The 23,349-nt window shown below is 52.3% G+C and overlaps 7 protein-coding genes across 7 annotated transcripts; 3 read left to right on the forward strand and 4 right to left on the reverse strand.

Moving 5' to 3' along the window:
* Positions 1-3,669: 3,669 nt before the first annotated feature.
* PG986_009153 (uncharacterized protein) lies at positions 3,670-5,088 on the forward strand (the record flags this gene model as incomplete). Its single annotated transcript, XM_066845375.1, has 4 exons — positions 3,670-3,809; positions 3,892-3,959; positions 4,027-4,658; positions 4,717-5,088. 4 exons carry the CDS (start codon positions 3,670-3,672, stop codon positions 5,086-5,088), a joined length of 1,212 nt encoding a protein of 403 aa, XP_066697773.1.
* A 1,965-nt stretch (positions 5,089-7,053) lies between these two features.
* On the reverse strand, positions 7,054-7,894 carry PG986_009154 (60S ribosomal protein eL27). The gene is made up of 3 exons (XM_066845376.1): positions 7,737-7,894; positions 7,206-7,542; positions 7,054-7,143 (listed from the first exon to the last, which is right to left on the reverse strand). Exons 1-3 carry the CDS (start codon positions 7,797-7,799, stop codon positions 7,136-7,138), a joined length of 408 nt encoding a protein of 135 aa, XP_066697774.1. The 5' UTR covers positions 7,800-7,894; the 3' UTR covers positions 7,054-7,135.
* Positions 7,895-8,268: 374 nt separating this feature from the next.
* PG986_009155 (uncharacterized protein) lies at positions 8,269-8,523 on the forward strand (the record flags this gene model as incomplete). Its single annotated transcript, XM_066845377.1, has 2 exons — positions 8,269-8,414; positions 8,493-8,523. 2 exons carry the CDS (start codon positions 8,269-8,271, stop codon positions 8,521-8,523), a joined length of 177 nt encoding a protein of 58 aa, XP_066697775.1.
* A 20-nt stretch (positions 8,524-8,543) lies between these two features.
* Positions 8,544-9,338, reverse strand: PG986_009156 (uncharacterized protein; the record flags this gene model as incomplete). Its single annotated transcript, XM_066845378.1, has 1 exon — positions 8,544-9,338. One exon carries the CDS (start codon positions 9,336-9,338, stop codon positions 8,544-8,546), a length of 795 nt encoding a protein of 264 aa, XP_066697776.1.
* Positions 9,339-10,256: 918 nt separating this feature from the next.
* PG986_009157 (uncharacterized protein) lies at positions 10,257-11,527 on the forward strand (the record flags this gene model as incomplete). The annotated part of the gene is made up of 2 exons (XM_066845379.1): positions 10,257-11,081; positions 11,123-11,527. 2 exons carry the CDS (start codon positions 10,257-10,259, stop codon positions 11,525-11,527), a joined length of 1,230 nt encoding a protein of 409 aa, XP_066697777.1.
* Positions 11,528-12,132: 605 nt separating this feature from the next.
* On the reverse strand, positions 12,133-13,687 carry PG986_009158 (uncharacterized protein; the record flags this gene model as incomplete). The annotated part of the gene is made up of 3 exons (XM_066845380.1): positions 12,133-12,467; positions 12,523-13,034; positions 13,113-13,687. 3 exons carry the CDS (start codon positions 13,685-13,687, stop codon positions 12,133-12,135), a joined length of 1,422 nt encoding a protein of 473 aa, XP_066697778.1.
* Positions 13,688-15,332: 1,645 nt separating this feature from the next.
* On the reverse strand, positions 15,333-16,581 carry PG986_009159 (uncharacterized protein; the record flags this gene model as incomplete). Its single annotated transcript, XM_066845381.1, has 5 exons — positions 15,333-15,890; positions 15,951-16,044; positions 16,107-16,194; positions 16,246-16,339; positions 16,411-16,581. The coding sequence occupies 5 exons, from the start codon at positions 16,579-16,581 to the stop codon at positions 15,333-15,335; spliced, it is 1,005 nt and encodes a 334-aa protein (XP_066697779.1).
* Between the last annotated feature and the right edge of the window lie 6,768 nt (positions 16,582-23,349).

Below are 23,349 nucleotides of genomic sequence, written 5' to 3' on the forward strand. Positions count from 1 at the left end.
ATGCCTTGCCCACTGCTACCGTATGGTGCCATTTTAGTTTCGCTCCGTCAGCAACTCAGCGTTGTGCAACAATTGGCTTTTCTTTACCCGTTGGCGCGGACAAGGCATGACGGGCCTAAAACAGCCAACACTCCAAGAAGAAAGGGCTGGCGAACAGTCCCGGCCGCTGGAGATCAACAGATAAGCGGACTGGCCGTAAAGCACTTCTGCCGCCCTGCGATTGGCCCTGATCGCCCAGCGCCCTCAACGTGAAAACCCTGCGATTGGGCTAGAACTATAGTCAGGAACAAACGAACGTGAACCCCTTTTCCCCTAGTCGTTGCCACTATGCAGTCTAGTAATGCTACTTGTTGACTACTATCCGCTAACAGCCCTTTTGCTGCTCCAACTGCTTGATGGTGCACTACGGGCGTTCAATACTGCCGGCCTATTTGCAGTAGCATTCAGCTTCCATTTCCCAGGACTTCGCTGCTATCGGTGGACCGACGTTCTAGGTACATGCTGTACATATGTATGCACAATGAGTGTGTGGGTGGGTGCATTGGTGCGTGGGTGGTATCCCTCGCCGGCTTTATTTCACAGACCTTGCTTTTTCTTGATTGACTAGTGGGCGACGTCGAATTGACCACGGTTTATGGGTCTTGACAGATCATCTAATTTCGATAAGAACAAGCAGCAACCTCAGCCAGTCGTCTGTGCATGCGTTTGCGGTGCCCATGATGCTAAGCTCTCCTACAGCAGTGAGCTTCGGTCGCCACAAACAACGAGGCTTCCATGTATGTGAGGCGTGAGGCGTTCGTATGTCTCTGTGCTGGCCATGTAATCAGCCCTCTCAGCAAGCCTCCTTGGGCGGCTGCTGGATAGGGGGTCATTGCAACTCTGAATTCCGTCGCAAGGGAGTGGGGTAGATCTACGCAATCAGTGGCTGGGAAGGGCTGCGAAACCGCCGTCTCATGTTGAGATTCTGGCAGCACTGTTTGCTCGGCTGTCCGTTCGCTTCCTGCTGCTTCCTGCTGCTGGGGGCTGCAAGAGGGAAAAGACCGGATCTGCTGTCGATCAGGCCAGACTGCGTTCAGGGCTTGGGCAGCTAAGCAAGCCTTTCCCGGGAAGAGTAGCTCACGATGGCTTAGCACGATTCAGTTTCGTGCTAATAATAAGTCATTGTCTGCAGTATATGGTTCTCGTCGACTTCTACGCCCATGACGAAAGCTGTCTCACAAAATGGGCTACCGGCGGATGCGACAAAGCTTCTTCCACCTCTTACGCGGCCGATTGCTCTGCCCAAAGGAGAAAATTCTCGGCTCCTGGGGTCCACAAGCAGTCGCAATGCATGATCGAGTGCGCTGTTCCACCAAACACCTACTTGCATACATCTGGCCGGAACTCAGGTAACCAATACGAGGCGGGCGACACTCTTCGAGATGCAGATGTCTGACTCGACTATACGACACCGTCAACTCTCTACTATTCTCGTGTTCCCCGAGAAGAGCGCCAATGATAACGCATTTGCAACTAGACCAATGCGTGTAAAAAGCCACCATCATTTCGAGCCCGGTCTTGTAGTAGAAAGTCTAGCCGTGCAATCTACGGGAACTAGCATTACAGCTGCCAAACGGGATAATTGAAGCAGTGAGAACTTTTTCCGCCTGGGCGCACGACATTAGCCTCGAGCAGCACGTACGCGGCGAATTTGGCGATTTCCTGGAGTCCAGCACTGAGTCCACTGTCCAAGCCCACTGTCCAAGCCCACTGTCCAAGCCTACTGTCCAGGCCTACTGTGTTTGCTTAATACATGCTTGCTTCCCAATCCCACGGGTGGTGCACACTGTAGCGCGGTCGCTGTTCCGGGGACGACGAACAGCGCAAGTTGGCGTCCGTGGTGCCCCGCGATGGTGATTCATTGCGACGCTGGGCGGGCTGGCTCCTATAACTATGGGTGCGATGACGATGTCATCAACCTAAGGCATTGAACAGGAAGAGGCTCTGGCGTTCGGGACAGCTGGACGATGGGGAAGCGGGTTGGCGGGTCGTTGATTCGTCACCTCTCCTACTAAGTATGCTCTGTACGCCGGAGAGTGGCCTCCCAGGACTACTATTATCGTCTGCACATGTCGATGACAATTTACCTTTGGGGGTGCCGGCTCCCATTGCAGCGAAGCAAAAGTAAGCGAGAGGACTGGCTGAGTGCATGTGCATCTTCGGGGGGTATGAAGCGGTATTGAGGCAATGTCAGGATGATATCTATAACCCTGTATAGGAAGTACCTACATACTCGTAGAGATATACATCTAGATATCTGCAGGGGGTGGGGTTCCCAACCGCGGGAGGAGCCTCCACCCACCACTACTGCACGCAGTCCAATGCAATCTTGTCCTTACCAGGGGGGGCTAAAAGCACAAACACCGAATAGGATGTAATGACCGCGGCGGAAAGGATAAATAATGCAGCATTCCTTTCTTGCTTTGCCCATTGCAGATACGACGAATAGTGATGGCACGTCGTTGTTTCAGGGTCCCGGAAGGCAGCCAAGCCACCACGGCCGATTTTGAGTTGTGTTGTGTTGACTGTAGTTTGGTGCGACAGGCGCTGAAGGCCTTGAAAGGATTCCCGCCAAGGGTCACCCGAAGTCTAGAAGCCGGTCGGCTGGAATGGTGCCAAGGTCTAGGTAGAAAACGTGCTGGGGGCCGCGACTATTCGGGCAGCAGCGGCGACTAGTCGTCAATGTTTATTTGCTAAAGATGGAAGTTTATGTACGGCTGCTGCGACGGACCAGCTGAAGTGCGCTGGGCATTGAGACTTGAGACTTGGGAATTGAGCATTGCGCATTGAGCAGGCCAGATTGTGGAATTTATCCAATGGCAACAACGCAGCAACAAACAACAGCGAACAGGATTAGGCCCGATCACATATTGCAATAGCACTGCAAATCTGTGACGATCTTTTGCAGAGCTTGGGGCAGGCTGGCGCGTCCACCCCTAATGAAGTACCGGGCCCGGATGTCTGCCCCACCGTCCATTGACGTGAGTGAATGCGTGCCTCTAGGTGCCTCCAAACTTGAATGTACCAACCGGTCGGCGGCGATTCAGCGACGTACCTCCAGTACATGCTACAGATCAGCTCCCCGGGTAACCTAGAACAGAGCCCTGGAGGGTACTCGGTCGTGCGTAGTGCAGTGCGCGTGCTGTATGCTGCCCCCCTATCTGCCTATCTCTCTTCCCCCTCCCTGCCACCCACCGGTACACCCACCACCTCTCCTGTCCTGTCTTCCTGCTACGTAGGTCCTAGGTTAAATAATCCCAGATCAAACCTGCGTGGGTGGGTGGAGCCCCTGCCATAACTCAAATAATGCAGCCCTTTTTGCCAACTTCCCAGTCTGCCCTCAATTGATTTAACTCTTCCTCCTCCCTAAACAAAACACCAAGCCCGTCTTCTCTCCTCTCGCGATCCCTTCTCTGTACTCTTCAATCTCCCCTTGAAGCCGGTCCAGACAAGGTCAACGCTCTGCGCGGTCTTGGAATAGTCACCTCTCGACGTGCTCTCACCAGCCATCCCGGTCCTTTCTAGGCCATCTGCACTCGTTACATCCCTCTCATTCTTGATACCACTGTACTGTACACTTACTTCTCTTCTATAACATCCTTTTAATATTTCCACGATACCAACGACAAAATGAGCGGCGAAGAGAAGACCAGAGTCTCGGGCGAGATCCCGCGGCCTGAGCCCAAGGGCCCCATTCTGCCCGCCCCTGCTACCGATAAGTCGGATGCTCTTGGCCTGAGCCTGAACATCCACCCGGCACTATATGTCACGTACGTCGATGATCCAGCTGCGGCGCCCGGCGCCCGCCCTTGTCGCGGAAGGAACATAGATCGCTAACGAAGAGGCACACAGAGTCTGGATCGCTTGCTCGTCATCCGTCATTCTGTTCAACAAATGGATTCTCGACACCCTCAACTTCCGTAAGTCGCACCACCAGCGCCGATTCGCGCACTTGCTGCGGTGAAGCACGATTCTAAGACTAGACAGGTTATCCCGTCATCCTCACGACGTACCACTTGACGTTCGCCACGATCATGACGCAAATCCTCGCCCGCTACACCCACCTCCTTGACGGCCGCAAGACCGTCAAGATGACTGGCCGCGTCTACTTGCGCGCCATTGTGCCCATCGGTGTCTTCTTCAGCTTGAGTTTGATCTGCGGCAACCTGACCTACCTTTACCTCAGTGTTGCCTTCATCCAGATGCTCAAGGCCACTACGCCCGTCGCTGTTCTCCTTTCCAGTTGGGTAATGGGAATTGCCCAGCCCAACATGAAGGTTTTGATGAACGTCTCGGCCATTGTTGTTGGTGTCATGATTGCCTCCTTCGGAGAGATCAAGTTCGTCTGGGTCGGCTTCTTCTTCCAGATTGGTGGTGTCGTCTTTGAGGCTGTCCGCCTCAACTTGGTTCAGGCTCTCCTCAGCTCCGCCGAGTACAAGATGGATCCACTGGTCTCTGTGTACTACTTCGCTCCCGTTTGCGCTGTCATGAACGGTATTGTTGCTCTTTTCTGGGAGGTGCCCAAGGTTTCCATGGACCAGGTCTACCACGTTGGTCTGTTCACTTTCTTCCTGAACGGTCTTTGCGCCTTCATGCTTAACGTTTCCGTTGTGCTTCTGGTAAGTCTTGCAACCCCCGGTACTCATGAAGGACTGATGCTGACAGAAGAAATCACAGATCGGCAAGACCTCCTCCCTTGTCATGACCCTCTGCGGTGTCCTTAAGGATGTGCTCCTCGTGGCTGCCTCTATGCTGATTTGGGGTACTCCTATCTCGGGTCTCCAGGCCTTCGGCTACACCATTGCTCTTGGTGGCATGATCTACTACAAGCTTGGTTACGAGGCTATCAAGGGCTATGCTGCTGAGGGCGGCCGCCAGTGGGCTGAACTTGGCCAGACCAAGCCTGTTCTGCGCAAGGTCATCGCTATCTCGGTTGGCTTGTTCGTCATCTTCGTTCTCTTCGGAGGCTTGGCCCCGACGTACGCCCCTGAATACGACCCTTCCAAGTACATGTCTGAGGCCGCTGCCAAGTACGGCTGGAACTCATGAGGGGATGAGAAATGATGAATGGGTACAACACCTGTTTATTAAATGACATTTGATATTACGAGGCGAGGTCCGGAGTTCATAATGGCAAAACCGCCACGAGATGATGATGACGTGGTGGTTCGATCACAGGGCAAACCCCCAGGAGCTATGAACAGTGTGATCATAGCAGGATGGGGATCCCGATATTTCCAGTACATAATTTGCACCCATTTTCTTCCTTCCCATTTTGCGCCCTTTTTATACAAGGAAGCCACTTGATTGGATCCTTTCTCATTCACTCGGGCCTTCCTTCTGCAAGAGAGGGCCTGTCAGTGTCTGACTGTACAGCTATAGAACACAGGAAAGGCGTCGAGAGCAAAGGACTCGGTGGGACGGAGATGTTTCACGACAAAAAGTGTCCGGATGTAAATTAGAGAACGGCGCTGGGCGAATAGACAAATCTTGAATGTAAAACATCGAATATATTTGGACCACACTTTAAATACCGAGACTTCGGATACTGTGAATTGTATTTTTACCTCTTATCCTGCCTGGTTCAGCTATCTAGCAGAGAGTAAACTATAGATAATAGCAAGTGAATAAAATCCTTGGCCTATAATTACGTGTAATTGAGTTTGGCTTCCCTTATCTATCAGCCTCTAAATCTTTATCTTCGTTGTCTTCACCGACACATCTGACTGGTGCCGATCTGCTCCTCAGATTCGCGCTCGTTCCACAGTCCGCCGCTCTATTGGAAGCCAAAATTGATCATGATCGGTCTCTCATCTAATGCATACCTACTTCTTTGCCTGCTAGAGAGAACAAAAATCCTCTTGGCGGCTAAACACGTGGGATCTCTCTATCGGGCCTACCAGGTATCCAAAGACATGTATTGTGCGCAATATAGAGCACGTTGATTGTGTGCTCGCGGCGCAGAGAGACACCAAGAGAGAAGATGCAAGACAACGAAAAGGGCCCAGCAGCGTGTTTCCTGAGTCCCTTACTCCCTGTCTCGCGCGACGGACCGCTTGCATCGGCGGACATCCGCCCGTTTTCGAAATATTGACCTGAGTATAAATACATGGCACGCGCGGCTATTCGCGAAAATTCCAAAACAAGCTTAACTTACTTACTTCCTTATACCCCCCACGTTGACGTTGCCCATGGCGTTGGGTTGATGTAGGACTCAAGGTTATGGATGCTTTTCTACGCTCCGTATTTTGCAGCTATATAGAGGTATATGGACATGCCCTGGAGGAAGCTTGTCTTATATGACGCCACCGCCGGAACAGACTTTGCAGAGACAGAAGGGGAGAAGCGTGCGGTTACCTTGTTATCAGTCTTACAGCATATAACTAGATCATATATGGGTGTGATGTTAACATGGCAGACCAGGAGGCCCAGCCAACACTTGCCATATTGTATCACGAGATATCGATCACCAGGGTCATACCAAGTAACGGACCAAGGTAAGTTGCTTGAGACATCTATATCACCGAAAGACAGTAGGCATTCGAAGCCGAAAGCCCATAGCAATATGCAAAGCTGACCATCGGCACGTGGCTCGGTCTTTGCCATTGATAGGTTAAGATCAGAAACATTTTGAAACGTTCAGAAGTCACCATCACTAGAAGTGTTTGTTGGTTGCACAGGGTTGCTTTCTACCAATTTAGGTACAGAAAGCAAGGGGTAAGGCAGTTCCCCTAGTTCATCCCAGTCATGTTCGGCCAACTGTCGAATATGTAGCAGTTGCGAGTGTTGATGCAAAGTCCAACACCGTTCGGAGATGAACGAATAATACTAATATTGACCTCTCCGTGACCTTTAACTCCTTTGAAGCGCCAGTTCTGTTCCGTCGTATCGAGGTCAGGCATCATTACTCGTCGAGAACACAGCACACACGGACACGGTCGTATTTGGTTGTCTTTGTCAATGCTGTCAATTCATCAAGAGCAATTTCCTATTGCGCTCTAGACCGTAAAGGATGCGATATAACATCTCTCCCATTTTCCCTTGAACCCCGAGAACCGAACGACATGAGAACGTGAACGAGGAAAATGCGTTTTATTTAGAATCCTGCAGAATGGTTAGCCGGGTCGACCGAGGGAGCGTTGGGCTGGTGCGCAGTGGTAACATACTCAGAGGGGTGAAGAACCATCGGTTCTTGCCGCTGGTGTAGCGCTCCTCCAGCACCTTCTTCACGTTCTTCTTGGCATCTTCACGCTGGCTGACCTCCTTGAAGGTGTCGGCAGTGACGGCACCCTTCAGACCCTCAAGCTCCAGAGTGTAACGGGTGGGCATCAGATGGTTGTAGTTGATGGCCTTGACGAAAGGCTTGATCTTTGAGCGCTTCTCCTGGCGGGTCTTGGACATGCGGCGGGTGATCTTGGCAGGGTATCGCTCGATGCCAGCAACCAGAGCGTGGCCGTAAGGGTGCGTCTTGTTGCCGCTGTCAACGGGCTGGATGATGACGACCTTCACGAAGGCATGTTAGCAATTGACTCCCGCCGTCTTTGAACCCGCCGTGCCCCAAGTAATCATCATATCTTCTGAAATCGAACCGCTCGAATTATATCTGTCGAATAATTCCGTCCCGAGCGTGCGTCTTCTCCCCTCCACAGGCACACAAATAATTGTTTGGGGCGGGAAGTCTGGCTGTCGAAACGTACCTTCTTACCGGCGTAGCGGCCGCGGGTGATGATGGCAACTCTGCCGACCTTAAGGAACTTCATTTTGTCGTCGGGTTGTCGAGGGCAAGTATGAAGTCGGAAAGAGGGACGTTGTGTGTGAGGATTGGTGATGTTCCTTTGGCCTGCGTTGACCAACCCGGCTGGAAAAGTTCCCAATGAAAAATCGTGGATTTGTGTGTAGGGCAAAAATCCATGGCCAATGAGAAAAGGCGATCTGTGGGGTCGCTGGTCTGGCCCGAGCGTCTGATTAGATAACGACGCTGCTCCCACTTGGAAAGGTACCTGATGGCAAGTATCCCCCGATAGGCCGATGAGCAACGGAGCTTGGGGCCGGGTTGGTCCGAGAAATTGACCATTGACGCTGATGAAGCTCGCCAACTCAACACAGCAAACCAATTGACATGGCACTCGGCTTGATCGCAACTTGAATAGGCCCCAGCAACTTTCAATAATAGAGCAATTACACACCTGCCAAGTCGTCTTGCGCTTCATATTGCGCAAACAGCACACTATGGCGCCTCCCACTTATATCATCTCCAAGGTTGCCGACCCCATCTTCGCTCTCGTCATTGGTCTCGGCGCAGCTGCTACTCGGATCAATCGCGAAGAGAAGGAAAAGGGCAAGACCACGCAACAGACAATTGCTTCTCTTCAAAGGTAAGCCTCCCTGGAGAATCCCCTAGCATGTGCGATTCAGTTCTACGAGATGCTCTATACTGACATGCGCTTGTCAAGACGTCTTGGGCTCTCTAAGAGATCTTTGTGATTCCACCTCCACCTCAAACCTCAAACCTCGAGCGCGGGACCATACTCCTTCTTCATAGCCTCGCGAACGATTTGGCCACACAACTTTGCTGTAGGGTTCGTGGCAACAGCAAGTCCCTTGGCGATTTCATTCCCGTATCGTCCGCCCAAAGCAAAATCTCTAGATGCCGCTTCTTCAAAGTTCATCTTAGTCCAGCCGATTTCTTTGCGATCCTCGTGTATATGCAGATTGCTCCCGTCCGACAGGCCTTTCGCCGTCATATGGTACAGCGCTGCTCTCTGGGTGTGAGAAAGCGCCAGCGTCTTGCTCGCTTGTGGGGAGATGGATGAAAACAGGCTCTTGGGTGTCAACAGTTTGACAGCCTCGTCAAGATCTGAGAATGCCATTGCCGCTGCCTCCTGTCTTTCCGAGAGCGCCGCACCCTGGGCAAGGGCTGTTGGGTCATCTCCATGCAAAAACATCCTGTCGCCGTATATTCGTCTCAGAGCCTGAGCTCTGTTGTTGCGGGCACTTGCGTACCGGGGATACTCGGCTATCAGTTGGCCAAGTTGGGCAACACAGGTCTTGTATTGCTCGGTAGGGTCTGGGACTGAAGCGGTAGTCTCGAGCCCGGCCAGCTGCATTTCAAGTTGCTGCATTGCCACTACTATGTCGCGTTCTCGCTGAGAGACCCGTTCGTAGATAGAGGGCTGATGGATATTCGGGTCTTTAGGCAATGTCGAGTCTATCAGGACAGCCGTAAGGGGGTTCGATTCCGGATCCTTCATCTTCTCCAGCACATTCTCGTCTCGCCGGCTAAGTGAGGTGGACTCCATGATGACTTATGGTTTCTTCGGGTTGGTATGTCGGATGATTCGGTATACTGAGTAAATATCGTGGGGTCTGGATATATCTTCCAATACTGACAAGCGACGTCCTGGTGGCTCGGGTTCGATTTGAAGACGTAGTGAGAACGGATTGAACAGAAGCCGGATACAGCTCAGATGGTCCGGGACTTTTCATCAGTCGCTGACCTGGGGTGGTGGGGGGTTCCCAAACAACAACTAACAAAGCTCAGCGCCACAAGTCTCTACCAGGGTGCGATAGTTGCCTCTACGGGTGACTACGAGTCCTAGGTTAGGCGGTCGAATTGATAAGGATTTCCTCATTCTCCGGGAGGTGCATGCCGCATTGTTGTCGAAGTGCATTGATATGGCAGGATGACGCTGTCTGAGTGGTCACTCGCTGCAGCGCCCGTGGATGGCCGTGGGTAGCCGAGCGGGTTTGCGCCTGGCCCGAGTCTATCAGCAGCGCGGCCAGCATTCCGCCATCCAAGGATGCAAGAACAATGGGATATCCGCATCCAAGCTCTACGTTCGAAGCAACACTACCCGCCGTTGCGCATTGTTTCGGGCCATCTGACCTAAGCAAAGGGGCCTCCAGTGCGGAACTTCGTAACGGCAATGTCTACCCTCGGATGGCAACCGTTGGTCCGCTCTTGACCGTTACTGATCTGCCGGGACTTACAAGTCATGTTAATATCGTTCGGTATTCCACAATGGTCTCTTCAATACTCATTGATGAATCCATCAAAGCAAACCTCCCTTTCTCTGACGTGAACCAAGGTCATATTGAACGTGGCAGCTGACCATTGATGCTTCTGGCACTACCTAACAGCCTCTATTGACTTACTGGCACTCATTTTCAACAAAAACACCAAACCTATTGCTTTTCGACACTACAGGCGACCAGATATGGCACCTTCCGCAGTATCCGAGCTGCCTAATGGCCACACTGTCGATATGCCTTCCTCTCAGGTAGACAGCTTCACCCACGCCGACAGCTTCGCAGTGCAAGCAGGAGTTGCCAACTTCCAAGCCTACGACCATGTCACTTGGTGGGTGGGCAACGCTAAGCAAGCGGCGTCCTATTACAACACCTTATTCGGCTTCAAAACCATAGCATACAAGGGCCTGGAGACAGGCAGCAGATACTTCACATCGTACGTGGTGGCGAATGGCGACATTCGCTTCGTCTTCACATCCCCTATCCGGTCACATGCCCACCTCCCGGAGGAGGAGCCCATAACCGAGGCCGAGAGTGCCCTCCTCAAGGAAATGCACGCCCACCTGGAGAGGCATGGCGACGCCGTCAAAGACGTCGCCTTCGAGGTGGACAACGTCGAGGGCGTCTACTTCAAGGCCATGTCCGGCGGCGCCGTCTCGGTCCAGGAGCCCGCCCGGATCCACGACAAGCAGCACGGCGCCGTCGAGACGGCCGTGATCCGCACGTACGGCGACACCACCCACACCCTCATCTCCCGGGGCTCGTACAGTGGTGTCTTCCTGCCCGGGTTCCGCGCACAGTCCCCGCCCCCCTCGAGCGTTAGCCTGCCCCCCGTGGAGCTCGCCCGCATCGACCACTGCGTCGGCAACCAGGGCTGGAACGAGATGGTCGCCGCCTGCGCCTTCTACGAGCAGTGCCTCTCCTTTCACCGCTTCTGGAGCGTCGACGACTCGCAGATCTGCACCGAGTTCTCGGCCCTGAGCTCCATCGTCATGGCCTCGGCCAACAACCTCGTCAAAATGCCCATTAACGAGCCCGCCTCCGGCAAGAAAAGTCCCAGATCGAGGAATACGTCGTCTATAACTCGGGCGCGGGCGTACAGCACATTGCCCTGCTGACCCGCGACATCATCTCGACCGTGGCTGCCATGCGCGCCCGCGGCGTCGAGTTCATCTCGGTCCCGCCCGTCTACTACGAGACGATGCGCCAGCGCCTCGCCACCGAGAAGCGCTCCTGGGAGCTCCGCCAGGACTTTGACACCCTCGAGCGCCTCAACATCCTCATCGACTACGACGAGGGCGGCTACCTGCTCCAGCTCTTCACCAAGCCCCTCGTCGACCGCCCCACCGTCTTCGTCGAGATCATCCAGCGCGAGCACTTTGAGGGCTTCGGCGCCGGCAACTTCAAGAGCCTCTTCGAGGCGATTGAGAGGGAGCAGGCCGAGAGGGGTAACTTGTAGTAGATGCGATTGATATTATTAAGCCACTGACTGCCACATGAATTAACAGCTACCAAAGGCAGGACGAGAGAAAAACTTGAGGTCACCAGTTGATGGCAACCATAAGGGGGTGTACCTCTGGAGATTGCACACAATGTATATATATTAGAAGACAGCTGAAGTGTCGGGTCGCGAATCCACAGGGAAAGCAAGGCATGGTCGTTTATTGAGCAAGCGAGCACATATTTATATCAGCAAGAGGCTGTTCACCATCATTATATCGTTTTTAAATATCATTATGAGCCGAATCACCAGTGATCTAATTTTGTCTGAACTGTTGTGCTCAATAATTCAGGCTCGATAAGGGGGTCGGTCGTAGGGCCCCGATCCAGTATATAAAGTTACAACGTGGAAGAGATGCAAAGTCCCAGCCTCATCCAGGCGATAATCCATCCAATAGAGGCAAATAAGTATCCCGTTTGGGGTCACGAGGCGTTTTTTGCCTCGAAAAAAAACGCCGTTTTCCTTTCTATCCTTAAAACTTCGCTCCTGGTCGACTTGCATCATGGGCCGTCTCTAGTAGCTACTGAAGTCTTTTTTTCTCTTTCTTATGTGAAGACTCTCAATCACGAGTCTATCTCCATCGCGCTCCCGTTGGCATTGCCGTTGACATGAGTCGCCGCGGGACCCGCGTCTACACCGTTCATCTCCAGATCCGGGTTGGGGTCGTCTCTTGCTCTCGTGTCACTCTGGCATCCCGGACAGTTGTGCAGAATCTCGTGCGCGAACAGGTCACAGTCTATGCAAAAGTGGTTGTTGCAAACTTCGCATGCGTACCGACTTGACTCGCTTAGCCCCCTCGGCTGTTTGGGCGTTTTGGCCGGAGCACCTGGTGCTGCGGCGCCGGCCTCGGCTTTGTCCTTCCCCTTGCCCTTGGCCTTCGGCGGGTCGGGAAACGGAGCTAGACAGGCATAGCACGCCTTCGAGCGTGTGGCCTTCGACCAGGGAACCTCCACCCAGTTTCGTAGAGGGAACAGATGATGATACGAGCGAGCCAAGTGAGTGGAGAGAATCAGCGTCAAACCGCAGCCAGGGCACTCGGCTGGTAAACGGCAGACTCTGGAGCCGCAGCGCGTGCAGTCGTAGCCCTCTCTTGTGGGTCGGTTGTGACATGCGCAATAGTTGATCGTATCCCCTTCTGCCAAGGTGCGGGAGGGGGAAGCCCATCATGAGCAGGCTGGCATTGCTTTGTTCTTCTGTACGTGTTGCGGGCGGTGTCGTGAGCTCGAGGAGTAAGTCGCGGAAATGCTGCTCGTGCAGTGCTATCCGATAGCCGGACTCATCGCCACCATTCGTTTTGCTGCATAATTCGGCGCAGATGGCCACTTGTGCAGCGATTCCCACCACTGATACTCGTACGCGGTCCTTTATCAGCGAGCTGATGGTGTCGTGGATGTCGCCAGGGTCGCTGGACATGAGGGCCCCGTAGATGACGAGGACTTCCCGTGTGCCGTGTGAAGGAGTATTACTGTAGGTGATGTATGAGAAAAACGAGTTCAAATGTGTTGTGCCGGTATCGATTAGGCTTTGGGGAAGAAATACTCACAACAAAGCGCCCCTACACATCTCCAGCGCGTTCTGTAGACTGGGGCTGCCCTGGGGCTCCTGCTTGACCCATTCCTCCAGCTTCTCCAGGTGGTGGCTTGGACTTCCGCTCATGTCGCTTATGCGGACGGCGACGCCGTCCCTCATACCCGCGATGCTCAGCTGGGAGATGGGGTTCTGCTCGAAATATTCCCGTACGAAGTCCCTCGTGTAGGCCATGGCCAGCTCGTGGCGACTGGGCAGGAGATCCTTCTCGAGCATGGCGAAGGACATGTCCAGGACGAGGACCAGGTGCCGTATGATTCCTCTCTGGAGGGGCGTCGTGTCCTTGAGCAGGCGCGCGCGCTTCTGGGCCTCGGCCAGGCCCTCGATGGCGCCCAGCAGGGAACCGTCCGCGCCCTCGGTCACCTCATCCCAGGACCGCTGGAGGTTCTCCCATGCCGCCGTTTTCTGCTCCTTGCGCCCGCCCTTTTTGCCGTCGGGTCGCGATCGGCCGCCGCGCGTGTCGTGGGGGTTGCTCGAGGCTACTTGGAATTCGTCGTCGGAGCCATTGTACTCGCCGTCGGAGTCGGCCATGGTGGCGGCGGTGCTGGCGAGTGAAGGTTGTGGGTCGATGGGCTACGAGGCACAAGGGCGCAAGCAGTCACCTCAAAGATGGGAACAGGTCGCGGGAAGGGACGCCGGCCAGGGCTGCTTTGCAGGTGCCCTTGGAAAGAAGGCGCTACTGCATGGAAAACCAAAAGGTGTGGTGAACTCGGTAGAACGTATGGGAAAATCGGAATTGGCAAGGCCCTAGATCCATAAACCCAACCACCAGGTTTCACATAGTCTGGCCCGAAGAATGTGTCTTTGGCCGCCTGCGCATGGGGAGCAGCCGCATGCAAAGGGAGAAGGGGAGAAGGAAGAAGAAAAAAGAATAGATCGTCGGTCGGCGAGGCTGTCGCCAATTGTGACGCACTTTAGCTCTACCTTACTACTACTTCCCTAGCCTTGTCTTGTCGCCCTTTGTCTTTGTCCAGTGCTAGGAGTGTCGTCTGGCGGCTCCTCCCTTGGCTGGCTTGGCTTTGGCTCGCGGGGGGCAGTTGAGAGGGGGGGGGCGGTCGGTGACAGCGGCTCTGCTACTGGAAGCTCAGCTGAAGGCTCCACTGCCGGTAATTACAGGTATAAGTAGCTGATATCACATCCATCTCGCTGCATTAGGGAGTTCGCTGCGTAATGCACGAAATAGGTAGCACTTGCATGCAGTTGCCCTACGCTACGTTGCTTATTCCACCTCTCAAGTACTCTTCTCACATATGAGATATCCAGCCCATAGACCAATGAAGGCTGCTCACTGTTCGCTGCATAGGTACCTAAGGTAGGTAGGAGGGAGGTGCTGCATACAAGTTACACGGGTACGACGCGGCCCAGCTGCAGAACCGTTGCTTGAGGTTGCTCGCATTCAGGTCTGGAAACCGCCAGGCATGTAGCCAGCTGCCGTGCTCGGCTTATACTTCATTCGAGGAATCATTGATGTTCCTCGGGGGTAAATAAGTGCATGGGGGGTGGAGTGTCTGTTGTCATCGTCAGCCATCCTTGTATTCGATCAACAGCAACATCAGAATGCCAAAGTGGAATTTCCCGAGCGTAGCACCACGCTTATACAGTGGAACAAACTCGACAATCGGGTCAGGACATGACCTTGGGTAGGTCAACTCCAACTCCTGCAACCGGCTCAGAACACAAGACAAGACCGCGAATCACGATTGCGCCTGATAAAAGAAGCCGTGTTAATCAAATCTTGAGTCTATCGTACGACATCATATACATTAGCCGCGTAAATGGGGTATACTATCAACTATGCTACTAAGCTCTCCGGTTTTCAACACGACCAGCATATCTGCCACTGAATCATGCTGTAATGTCTGGACCAAGATATGCTGCTCCTCCTCTAGTCCAACTTCACTCGCCGCGTATATCGTATTGCTGGACAGTTCGACCCATTTCCCGGCATACACCTCGGTCCAGGTGCATGTTCTTCGATGGTCGTGTTCCGCGTCATTAAAAGAAAGGCCCAATGTGGCCCTGGTAGAATGTTGCTTCGTTCGAATGGGAGCTCTCGTGGTTCCTAGGCAAAAACAGACCGCCTGTGAATCCAAGAATAAATAAAAATAATAACGAAGTGGTATACCCATGAACCAAAAACTCCAACTCCGTGGTCAAATGAGAGACGTGAATATGATTAGGGATAGCCGGTCGCCGGTCCCGTCGCAATAGGCCAGTCGTCTTCGGTTATGCTGGACCAGAAAATCCAGACCATGATGACGGAAAGCAGGGTGAACAGTGTCTCGAACAGAGCGCCATCAATCTTGCCCGCAGTGCCGTTGCAGATGTAAGGGCTGATCGTGTAGTTGAAGATCTGGCCGATAACGAAGAGCAGAGCAGCTCCTGTCAAGTAGGCCATAGGTCGGACCTCGCCAAGGACACGCAAGACCAGAATCGCCTCGAGGACAAAGAAGGCGACCAAGAAAACCAGAGGTGCGAGCTGGTACAGGACATAGAGCGCAATATGACGGTTGCCCCCGGCCGCGTCCATGCTGCCCTGAAACGTCCCAGTCCAGTCATATCCTGTGTCGAGGGCAATATAGCCAGTGCCGACAAGGAGAACGATGCCTGATAGGGCCATCAGACCGATAGAGATTGGCGTTCCGTCATCGATAACCTGGTATCCGACAACACCGTTAAGCATCAAAATCCACGTCGTTGCGATCACCATGCCGATGTGAATGCCGGTGAACGCCTTGCTATCAGTTAGTCCGTGCGCTCAAGCCATGTAGAAGTTTGGTGGTTCAAAACCTACAATTCGGACTGTTGAGTTCAAGGGGAACTCTCCCACGGTGAAAATTTCGCATATCTCAAGAATGATGTATCCAACGAGGAATAATTGCATTTCCCTTTGCAAATGTTAGTTACACAGGGAAACCCCTTAAAAATATGATATGGTGGTTCGGCTCACCTCCGGCCAACAGCCGCTTTCTTCCTTTCAGATAGTAACAGCAGCAACACTGAGACTGCAATGGCGATTCCGCAGAGTAATATAGAGCCTTCAGAGTCATTAGCACTGAGATAAATGATCTCCCGCCATCGAGACTTACCCAGGTTACCCAATTGACGGCCACCGCTCAAGGGGATACCCTCCAGTTTGCAGCCGCCCCATGGTCCCGTCTGATTGTGAGATTCCGAGAAAAGCTGTATTACCGTGTCAGTATTTCAATTCCGATCTCAGCACCGCTATAACAGCGAGGATGCCGGCTACTTACATTACATATAGGCAAAGTTGCATCGCGGCAGAAGGCCTGTCGTCCGGAACAGCTGGTCAGCAAGTGCAATCGCAAGAAAGCCGGATGCGGCTGTCGCGATTGTCGCGCACCGGCGAGGGGCAAGATTGGAACTGAACCTACATTGAACTTGCCAAAATCCGTGGACCCCATTGGATTGAGATTGCGCCCGGCCAAGTCTTGATTATTGTGGTATGGTATTAAGGTAAGTACTTCGCACAGAGGCGTGCAGGTCTGTGCAATGTCTTCGACAGCTTTATCTGCTCCAGCGGGAGCTTAGGTAGTAGGATGTGTCGCAGGCGCCGAGCTTTCGGGAGGCAGTAGGAAGCGAGAGAGGTCTATGTAGACGGGATGGGAGGTTTTCGCTTGGCTTGGCAGGCGTCGGTGTCAAGACGGCTATGTGGTGATTGTTTGAAAGCAGTAGCAATGGTTCGCTTACTTGCTTCAGCGTCGAGCGACCGAAACCGACGAAAGCGGCGTTGGATACAGTACGTGTGCGAAGATGGTGTGAGGTGTGGTGCGTGCCGCCTTGACTCGCGCGACAAAAGGGACTCGACCTCGATTTTCAATCAACTGAGCTTGAGCTGTTCCTGGAACAAGTGGGTCGTCTGGTCGGCCTTGGGTACGACGTTGCCTGTAGCGAGTATTGGTTCTGTTGTCTCCTGTCTGGTGGTGGGTTTTGTTTTTTGGGCACCGTCTGTAGTAGTAGCTCTGTAGCTCTCCTCCTGTCTTCCCAGCCTCGCTTGAAATGGTCTTTTTCACTTCTGTCTTTCGTCCTGTTCTTCTGCTGGCGATGCGGTCGTCTCAGTAGCATTGGCCGTTGGTGGTGTGGTGAGTGGACTGGACTGGGCTGGGCTGGAAAGAAAAGAACAGAACAGACGAAAGCAAGCAATTGGACGTTTCCGACCTTCACACGGCTGGCCAACCGTCGACAGGGCAGTGGGTTGTTACGGCGACTCAGATGCCCCGTATAATTTAAAAACCAATGCTTTTCCCTGCTTGCTTCATCGCTTGCAGACTGGCTGGTGCGTGCATCTGGAGGGGGGAGGGGGTGCAGCCGACGATGGATAATTGGAAGGTCGGTCGGGCAGATGGGGACTGGCAACATTGAAGCTGGGTACGGGCAAAGACAGCACAGCCAGACCGACGTTCAGCGTGGTAGCAGGTACCCAGGCTGGCAGGCTATCGGCAGGCTAAGCCTCTAAGAGGCCTAATAAAACATGCTAGTGGGGTGGGCTGCTATCCTTAGCTTGCCAAGCCTGACCCTCTTGGTTAGCCTCGAGGCAAAGCAGGGACCTTTAACCGTTGCAATGCTCACCTCCAATCTATCACCGCTGCCAAAGCCTGCCCGTCCTACCCGCCAGCCCACGAACGTCGATGCTACCATCTTGGGCATGCTGGTCCGAGGTGGCCCATGTCACTGTAGAAAATCCCGTCCGCTTGCAGACGCTGCCCGATATAACTGTACCAGAATGTGTCCTGGCTGTTGACGTTGTCTATTGCTCCCTGATGATCACGGGGTGTGTCGCAAACATTGGCTATACAATTGCATGCTTTTTCGGGGGCACGAGGCATCGCAGATAGAGAGCCGTGCATAAACACCAGTTGTTTCTGTCTGACGTGTGCTGCGTTTTCCACCTAACAAGCTGCTTCTCAGCTGCTTCTGATTGACAACAACAAAAGAAAAGTCCAGCAGGGCAAGAGGGAGAGGTGGCTAATCGGCATTGACTGATCGACGATGGGGTGGTAGGAAGGCTCCAGTCACCACTTGCCCAGCCTCGAGTAAGCAATCTTGCCAGCGTTATGCATGAACTTGATGATGAGATGTATGACGGGCTAGCTCGCACATTCTGGAATATGTCATTCTGTTCCGATTTGGTTTTTCTCGTAACCTAATACACAGCCTCCTCCTGAGCTGAGTGTGGATTTCCGAATATCGTGCAAGTGTCAGTGTCAGTGTAAGCATGAGCGTAAACGCTTTCTTTTGGCTGCAGTTCCATCTTGTCTCTTGAACGATCGAACAAAGTGTACGTGGGTTCTAAGACGGTGGGTGCAATCAGTCAAAGGCTTGGCAAATTGGCAGATATGCAAGTAAGGTGACGGGATGGAGGGCCGATCGCTGATTCGTCCTCGGACAGCGATGCTCATCAAAGCTGCTGGCCTGTTTCGGCCTTGTTTGTCGCTGAGCTGAGTCCTGTCTGCACAAGTTCATTCAATGTAGCATTGCCCACGCATCAAGCACAGATTGGCTTGCGGTGCCGAAGACGGCAACGAATGTAAGTAAGTCAGAGACGCATTCCTACTCCAACAGTGTAGATGGCTGGGCCTAAATCGCCACTGCAACGTGGACAAAGATAGACTTGCCAGCTTGCCGTCCGAAAAGTCTACGAGTGGAATTCCACATTCCTCGGACCCAAGATGTGCAAACAACATGCGCCGGTATCTGGGTTCTGCTACCGAAATACCCGGGACAAAAGAAATTTTTGCTGGGAGAGCAAGGGTATATGTGGTTTCCTTTTGCATGGATATAGTGCCATCGCCAGGGATACCCAAGGTTTCAGCCACAGCCTTCAAGGCGACCCTCGACCTCACTGGCCGACGGCTACGGCGTCTGCTGTCGCTGCCACTACACTACGCCTTGCCATCCAGTCGTGCCGATGATGGTTTGCAGTAGTCTGACAAGCTGCATGTGGTCTCAATAGTAGCCCCTGTCTATATGTCTAGCAACTGCCAACTTGCTTGTGCACACTGGACGATGAAACCTCGGCAGCCGCGTCACGATGGCCAAACCAGCAGAGAAGGAAACAGAAGATTAAAAAAATCATGAAGCTCGCATCTCCCCTTAGTATGTGACGTGTGACGTCAATATTAGGGTTACAGGCTAGTTTGGTATATACGTGTGCATCCGTCTCTTATCGTGGCCACGTCCCTACCTATGTTTCAGCATGGGCCAAAGTCAAGCCTCTGAGAAGGGCCGTGGGTAGATTATAGATGAATATACGGTAGGCAATGTCGATGCCATCGTAATTCGTTGTGATAATACGCCTCTTATAGTAAATACCCAGCCTCCACCAGTACACTAGTGAAGAACCCACGATAACTGCCACCAAGCATGGACTCGATACTGATAATACGTGAGTTATTGTCTACTTCAATGATGCCACCCCCGTCAGCTTCACAGTAGGTAGCAGCTGCGGCTGAGTTTCTAGCACGGTGATTCGAGGCCATCTGGCGGCTATAAGCAACCGACCGTTCACTTGCCCGGCACCTACTAGTGGCACCAGCATATCAAGGGGCTATTTACGCGGGGCACGTTAGCTGCGCGAGAAGTTTCAATTTTTTTTTACTTGTTATACATCGGCAAGCGAAGCTGTTATGCTCTTCGTCGCTGTCAATGAAGCAACTGGCCAAAATCTCACCGTCTTGCTGTCTTGGGAGGGTGCGCTGCCATTATGATACTTACATGTAGTGTGGCATTCAAATGTGGATAGGACACGATATCTCTTCTGGTGGTCAGCACTGGAATAGGCGTGTGTTTGTCTTGTGTACGGACTTACCACGGCCTTGTACCCGCTTGTGGATAGCCCGGCTCATACAATGGCAGTAAGACATTCACTAGGGGTTTGACTTTCTTGTAGCCTACGAGTTGTTGTCTCCGGTCGGCTTGACGGGCGTTGGATTTTCAGTTATGGTATCGAAGCATATGGATAAGCTCAACTCTTCAATAGAGTCTATTTGCTGGGTTCCGTCGTCCATTAGCTCGTCACTGGATGAAGCAATCGTCGGGGCGAGATCATATGCCCTGCTATGTTCATGCTGGGTTGGATCAAGTCTTGCAGTTCTTGCTGCAGGAGACGTAGTCAGGGCAAGGCTCCATATAGGCCTTTGGACCTGGTTATTTGGGGCACTGGTGGTTGGTAAGGATTTGTGAATGAGTATATCTTCAGGGGTTGTTTGCACTGCTTAATAGGCTCTCCATACCATCCCTATACCAAGAGCAGGGTGGAGGAATGTGGTCTTTTGAGGAGCAGTGTCATCATTGATACCAGTGATCACCCATGCCTGTATTGCCCCGAAGGCAGTGTTTTATGCCTGGTAGTCAGTGTTTCTTACGCTATATGTTCATTCTCAATTACCATGCTGGTATGGATTTCCGTAGTAGCACCTACATGTAAGATATACCTGGGTAGGTTTTCCATACGTATTCCTACTACTGGGTCCTTATCTCCATGTGCAAGCAGCAATACATCGCTTGCTACTAGCCTACTATACCCCATAACCAGACAAAAGAGTCGGCCCTGTTAATCATATCCAACGAGGATACGTATCTGTATAGCTACTTTTTATGCCTTGGGACTCTGTGTCCCCTTTATGGCATCCATGGGCTCAAGTCAATCCCGAATCGCGCGTGGAAGCTGTGTTTTCAGAATCTGTTCTCCCTTTCCGCCGACCGAATCCACGTTTGATTCGCATCTACATATACGAAATCATAAATTCGCAATTCGGGCAACATTGTGTGGCACCCGGGGGATGAGAAGCCTGGGGATAATAGCAATGGAAGGATAGCATACGACATCGTTGCCCAGGCATTGGCCCTCCTTTCATCATTGTGTATCACCGTTGCGGTTAAGAGTACGGCAGCCTGGTCTTAACACCGTCCTGAATAACACTCATGCCAATGGGATCTTACGTGTTGCAGCAAGCCAAAGACGCTTGAGATCAGATAGTCTACCGAAGGGGGGGTGGGGGCTGTGACTTGGATCGTATGTTCTCGAGAGACACTATCAGATCAATCCAGTAGACGATACCAGCAGCCATCCTGATCCACCGCTTGACTCCCCATGCTGAATAGTTCTTCGCTAGTTGTACGTTTGGGACTTGTGCACCACGGTAACCTCCCGCACGGTGTATTCCCATATCAGAGGCATGTGCTATTCTCCGAGGAGTGGCATTGTGTAATACCAAGTGCGGAGGTTGACCAATTGACTTAAGGATCTCTTTTATTTGCTATTATACCATACTCACACAATGAAATAGTTTTGATCAGAGTATACTGAGCGCATGGCTCGTTAAGTGAAGAAGGATCTTCAACCTCACACCATCATAGCCATCAAGGGGGTTGCCCCCCTTTCGAATCACCTCGGTTGGCCATGTTCCGCATACAACACTTGCTACGCTGCCGAGCATATGACGGGTGACATGACATCTCCGGAAATGAATCACCACGCTGAAAACAGGTAATTGTTCGAACACCTGTCGTCTTCATCTGCATGTATCTACCCCAGTGGTTGTGTGATTCAGACCTGAGCAGTGAGGCGTAAGATGGAAGGAATGTATGCATACCCCCTGATGGCTTCAGCGCTGCCCCGACTATATTACGCCGTGTTGTACTATTCAAGGAATCATTTAATATATTGTTAATATATAATGTCTGTTCTATTGGGTATGATGACTATGCCAAAGAGTATAATGCCCAGTTGGAGAGACAGGGGGCCCGTCGACCATGTGCGGAAACATTTTCACTATAAGCAGCGTTTCCACCATCAAGGGGATACGAATGGGATTCGTGGGTTTTCATTCTGACACCTCCATGTAATCACGCATCGTTACACTTGGAGAGTCTCCTCCATTTCTTGTATATACCCATAAACATTGACTGCTGGCATAAGTTCATGTTATCATGAACTACCTGCACATCTGAAGGCATTTCAAACCAAAGCAAATGCCCCCAAGAAGCAGAATGATGATTGTTATCGAAGGGAGCTGTCAATGCTAAAAGTACCACACCTTCCCTCATACCGCACTGCAAGAACGTCTTCTATGAACCCCATAACTGAGTGTGGTTTTTCTCCCAAGTGCTAGTGAACATCGCCCCTCCAAGCAATACTACCATAACATACCTCCTGGTTCGCAGCCCGCTAGTCTACATCGCCCGAGTGTCTGGATGTAGTCACAGTCTTTAGGTGGGCTTTATGTCGAGACTCATCGTCGTGGGCGTGTTTATACATCCGCGAGATCTGAAGGTGCCTACTACAATAATAGAGGTCCATATCATGTCAGCGCCATTGCACGCAGCCTTTGGAGTGGGGGACGACCACAGGAACACCAAGATTGGCATGGGACGGAGATTCGAGGGCTGCGAGCTCGACCAGCGTGTTTCCTTTCCGGGACTTTCGCATACTGACAGTCGATACTGAATTCGTGCGTTTCAAACGGCATCAGTAGATTTTTTTGTCATATGCCCTGACTCATTACGCAAATGTATTTGAATGACATCCAACCAGCAACCCTCTGTGTTTGCTCAGTGAGCCAAGGATGACTTCGTTCCAGTTAAGTAGCTAAAATTGGTGATTGGCGAAGTCTTGATGTTCAGCAAGGCACTTGTAGCTGATCTGGTGACCAGGACCGATGGTCAGTAAGACAACCAGGAGGTCCCTACGGTATAGAAACACAGCAATCAAGGATTTCTCATCATCAGTTCCTCTCACGGGATTCAAAATTTATCCCTCGTGATGAGATGGAGAGGTGATGAGCAGTGATCTCCATTTATCCAGTCAATTGGAGACATCGATGTATCTTCCCATGGGGAAAACGGATTGGAAACTGGGGAAGCGGGGAGTCGATTGTCGACGGCTTGCTTAGTTGGTGTGAGGCCCCCCTCTGCCCCTCTCACGATAAGTACTGCGACGTACTACAGAGACCGCCTCCAGCAAAATGGGGACGATGATGACACACCGTGGGGCTCTCTGGTGGAACCGGTGACTGGGCTACAAACAAAAAGGCCATGCTACTGTACTGTACTCCTACTTCGCCGTGCTACAAATAGTCGCCCGACTGGCCAAGACAGCTTGCTGGGACATGTGCATGATGCACCCAGGGTGTATCAAGAATTTGGCGTCGGCCTGCATGATACGAGAGAGA

This window comes from Apiospora aurea (assembly GCF_038362705.1).
Source record: "Apiospora aurea strain CBS 24483 chromosome Unknown utg000006l_segment0_segment0, whole genome shotgun sequence".
NCBI lineage: Eukaryota > Fungi > Ascomycota > Sordariomycetes > Amphisphaeriales > Apiosporaceae > Apiospora > Apiospora aurea.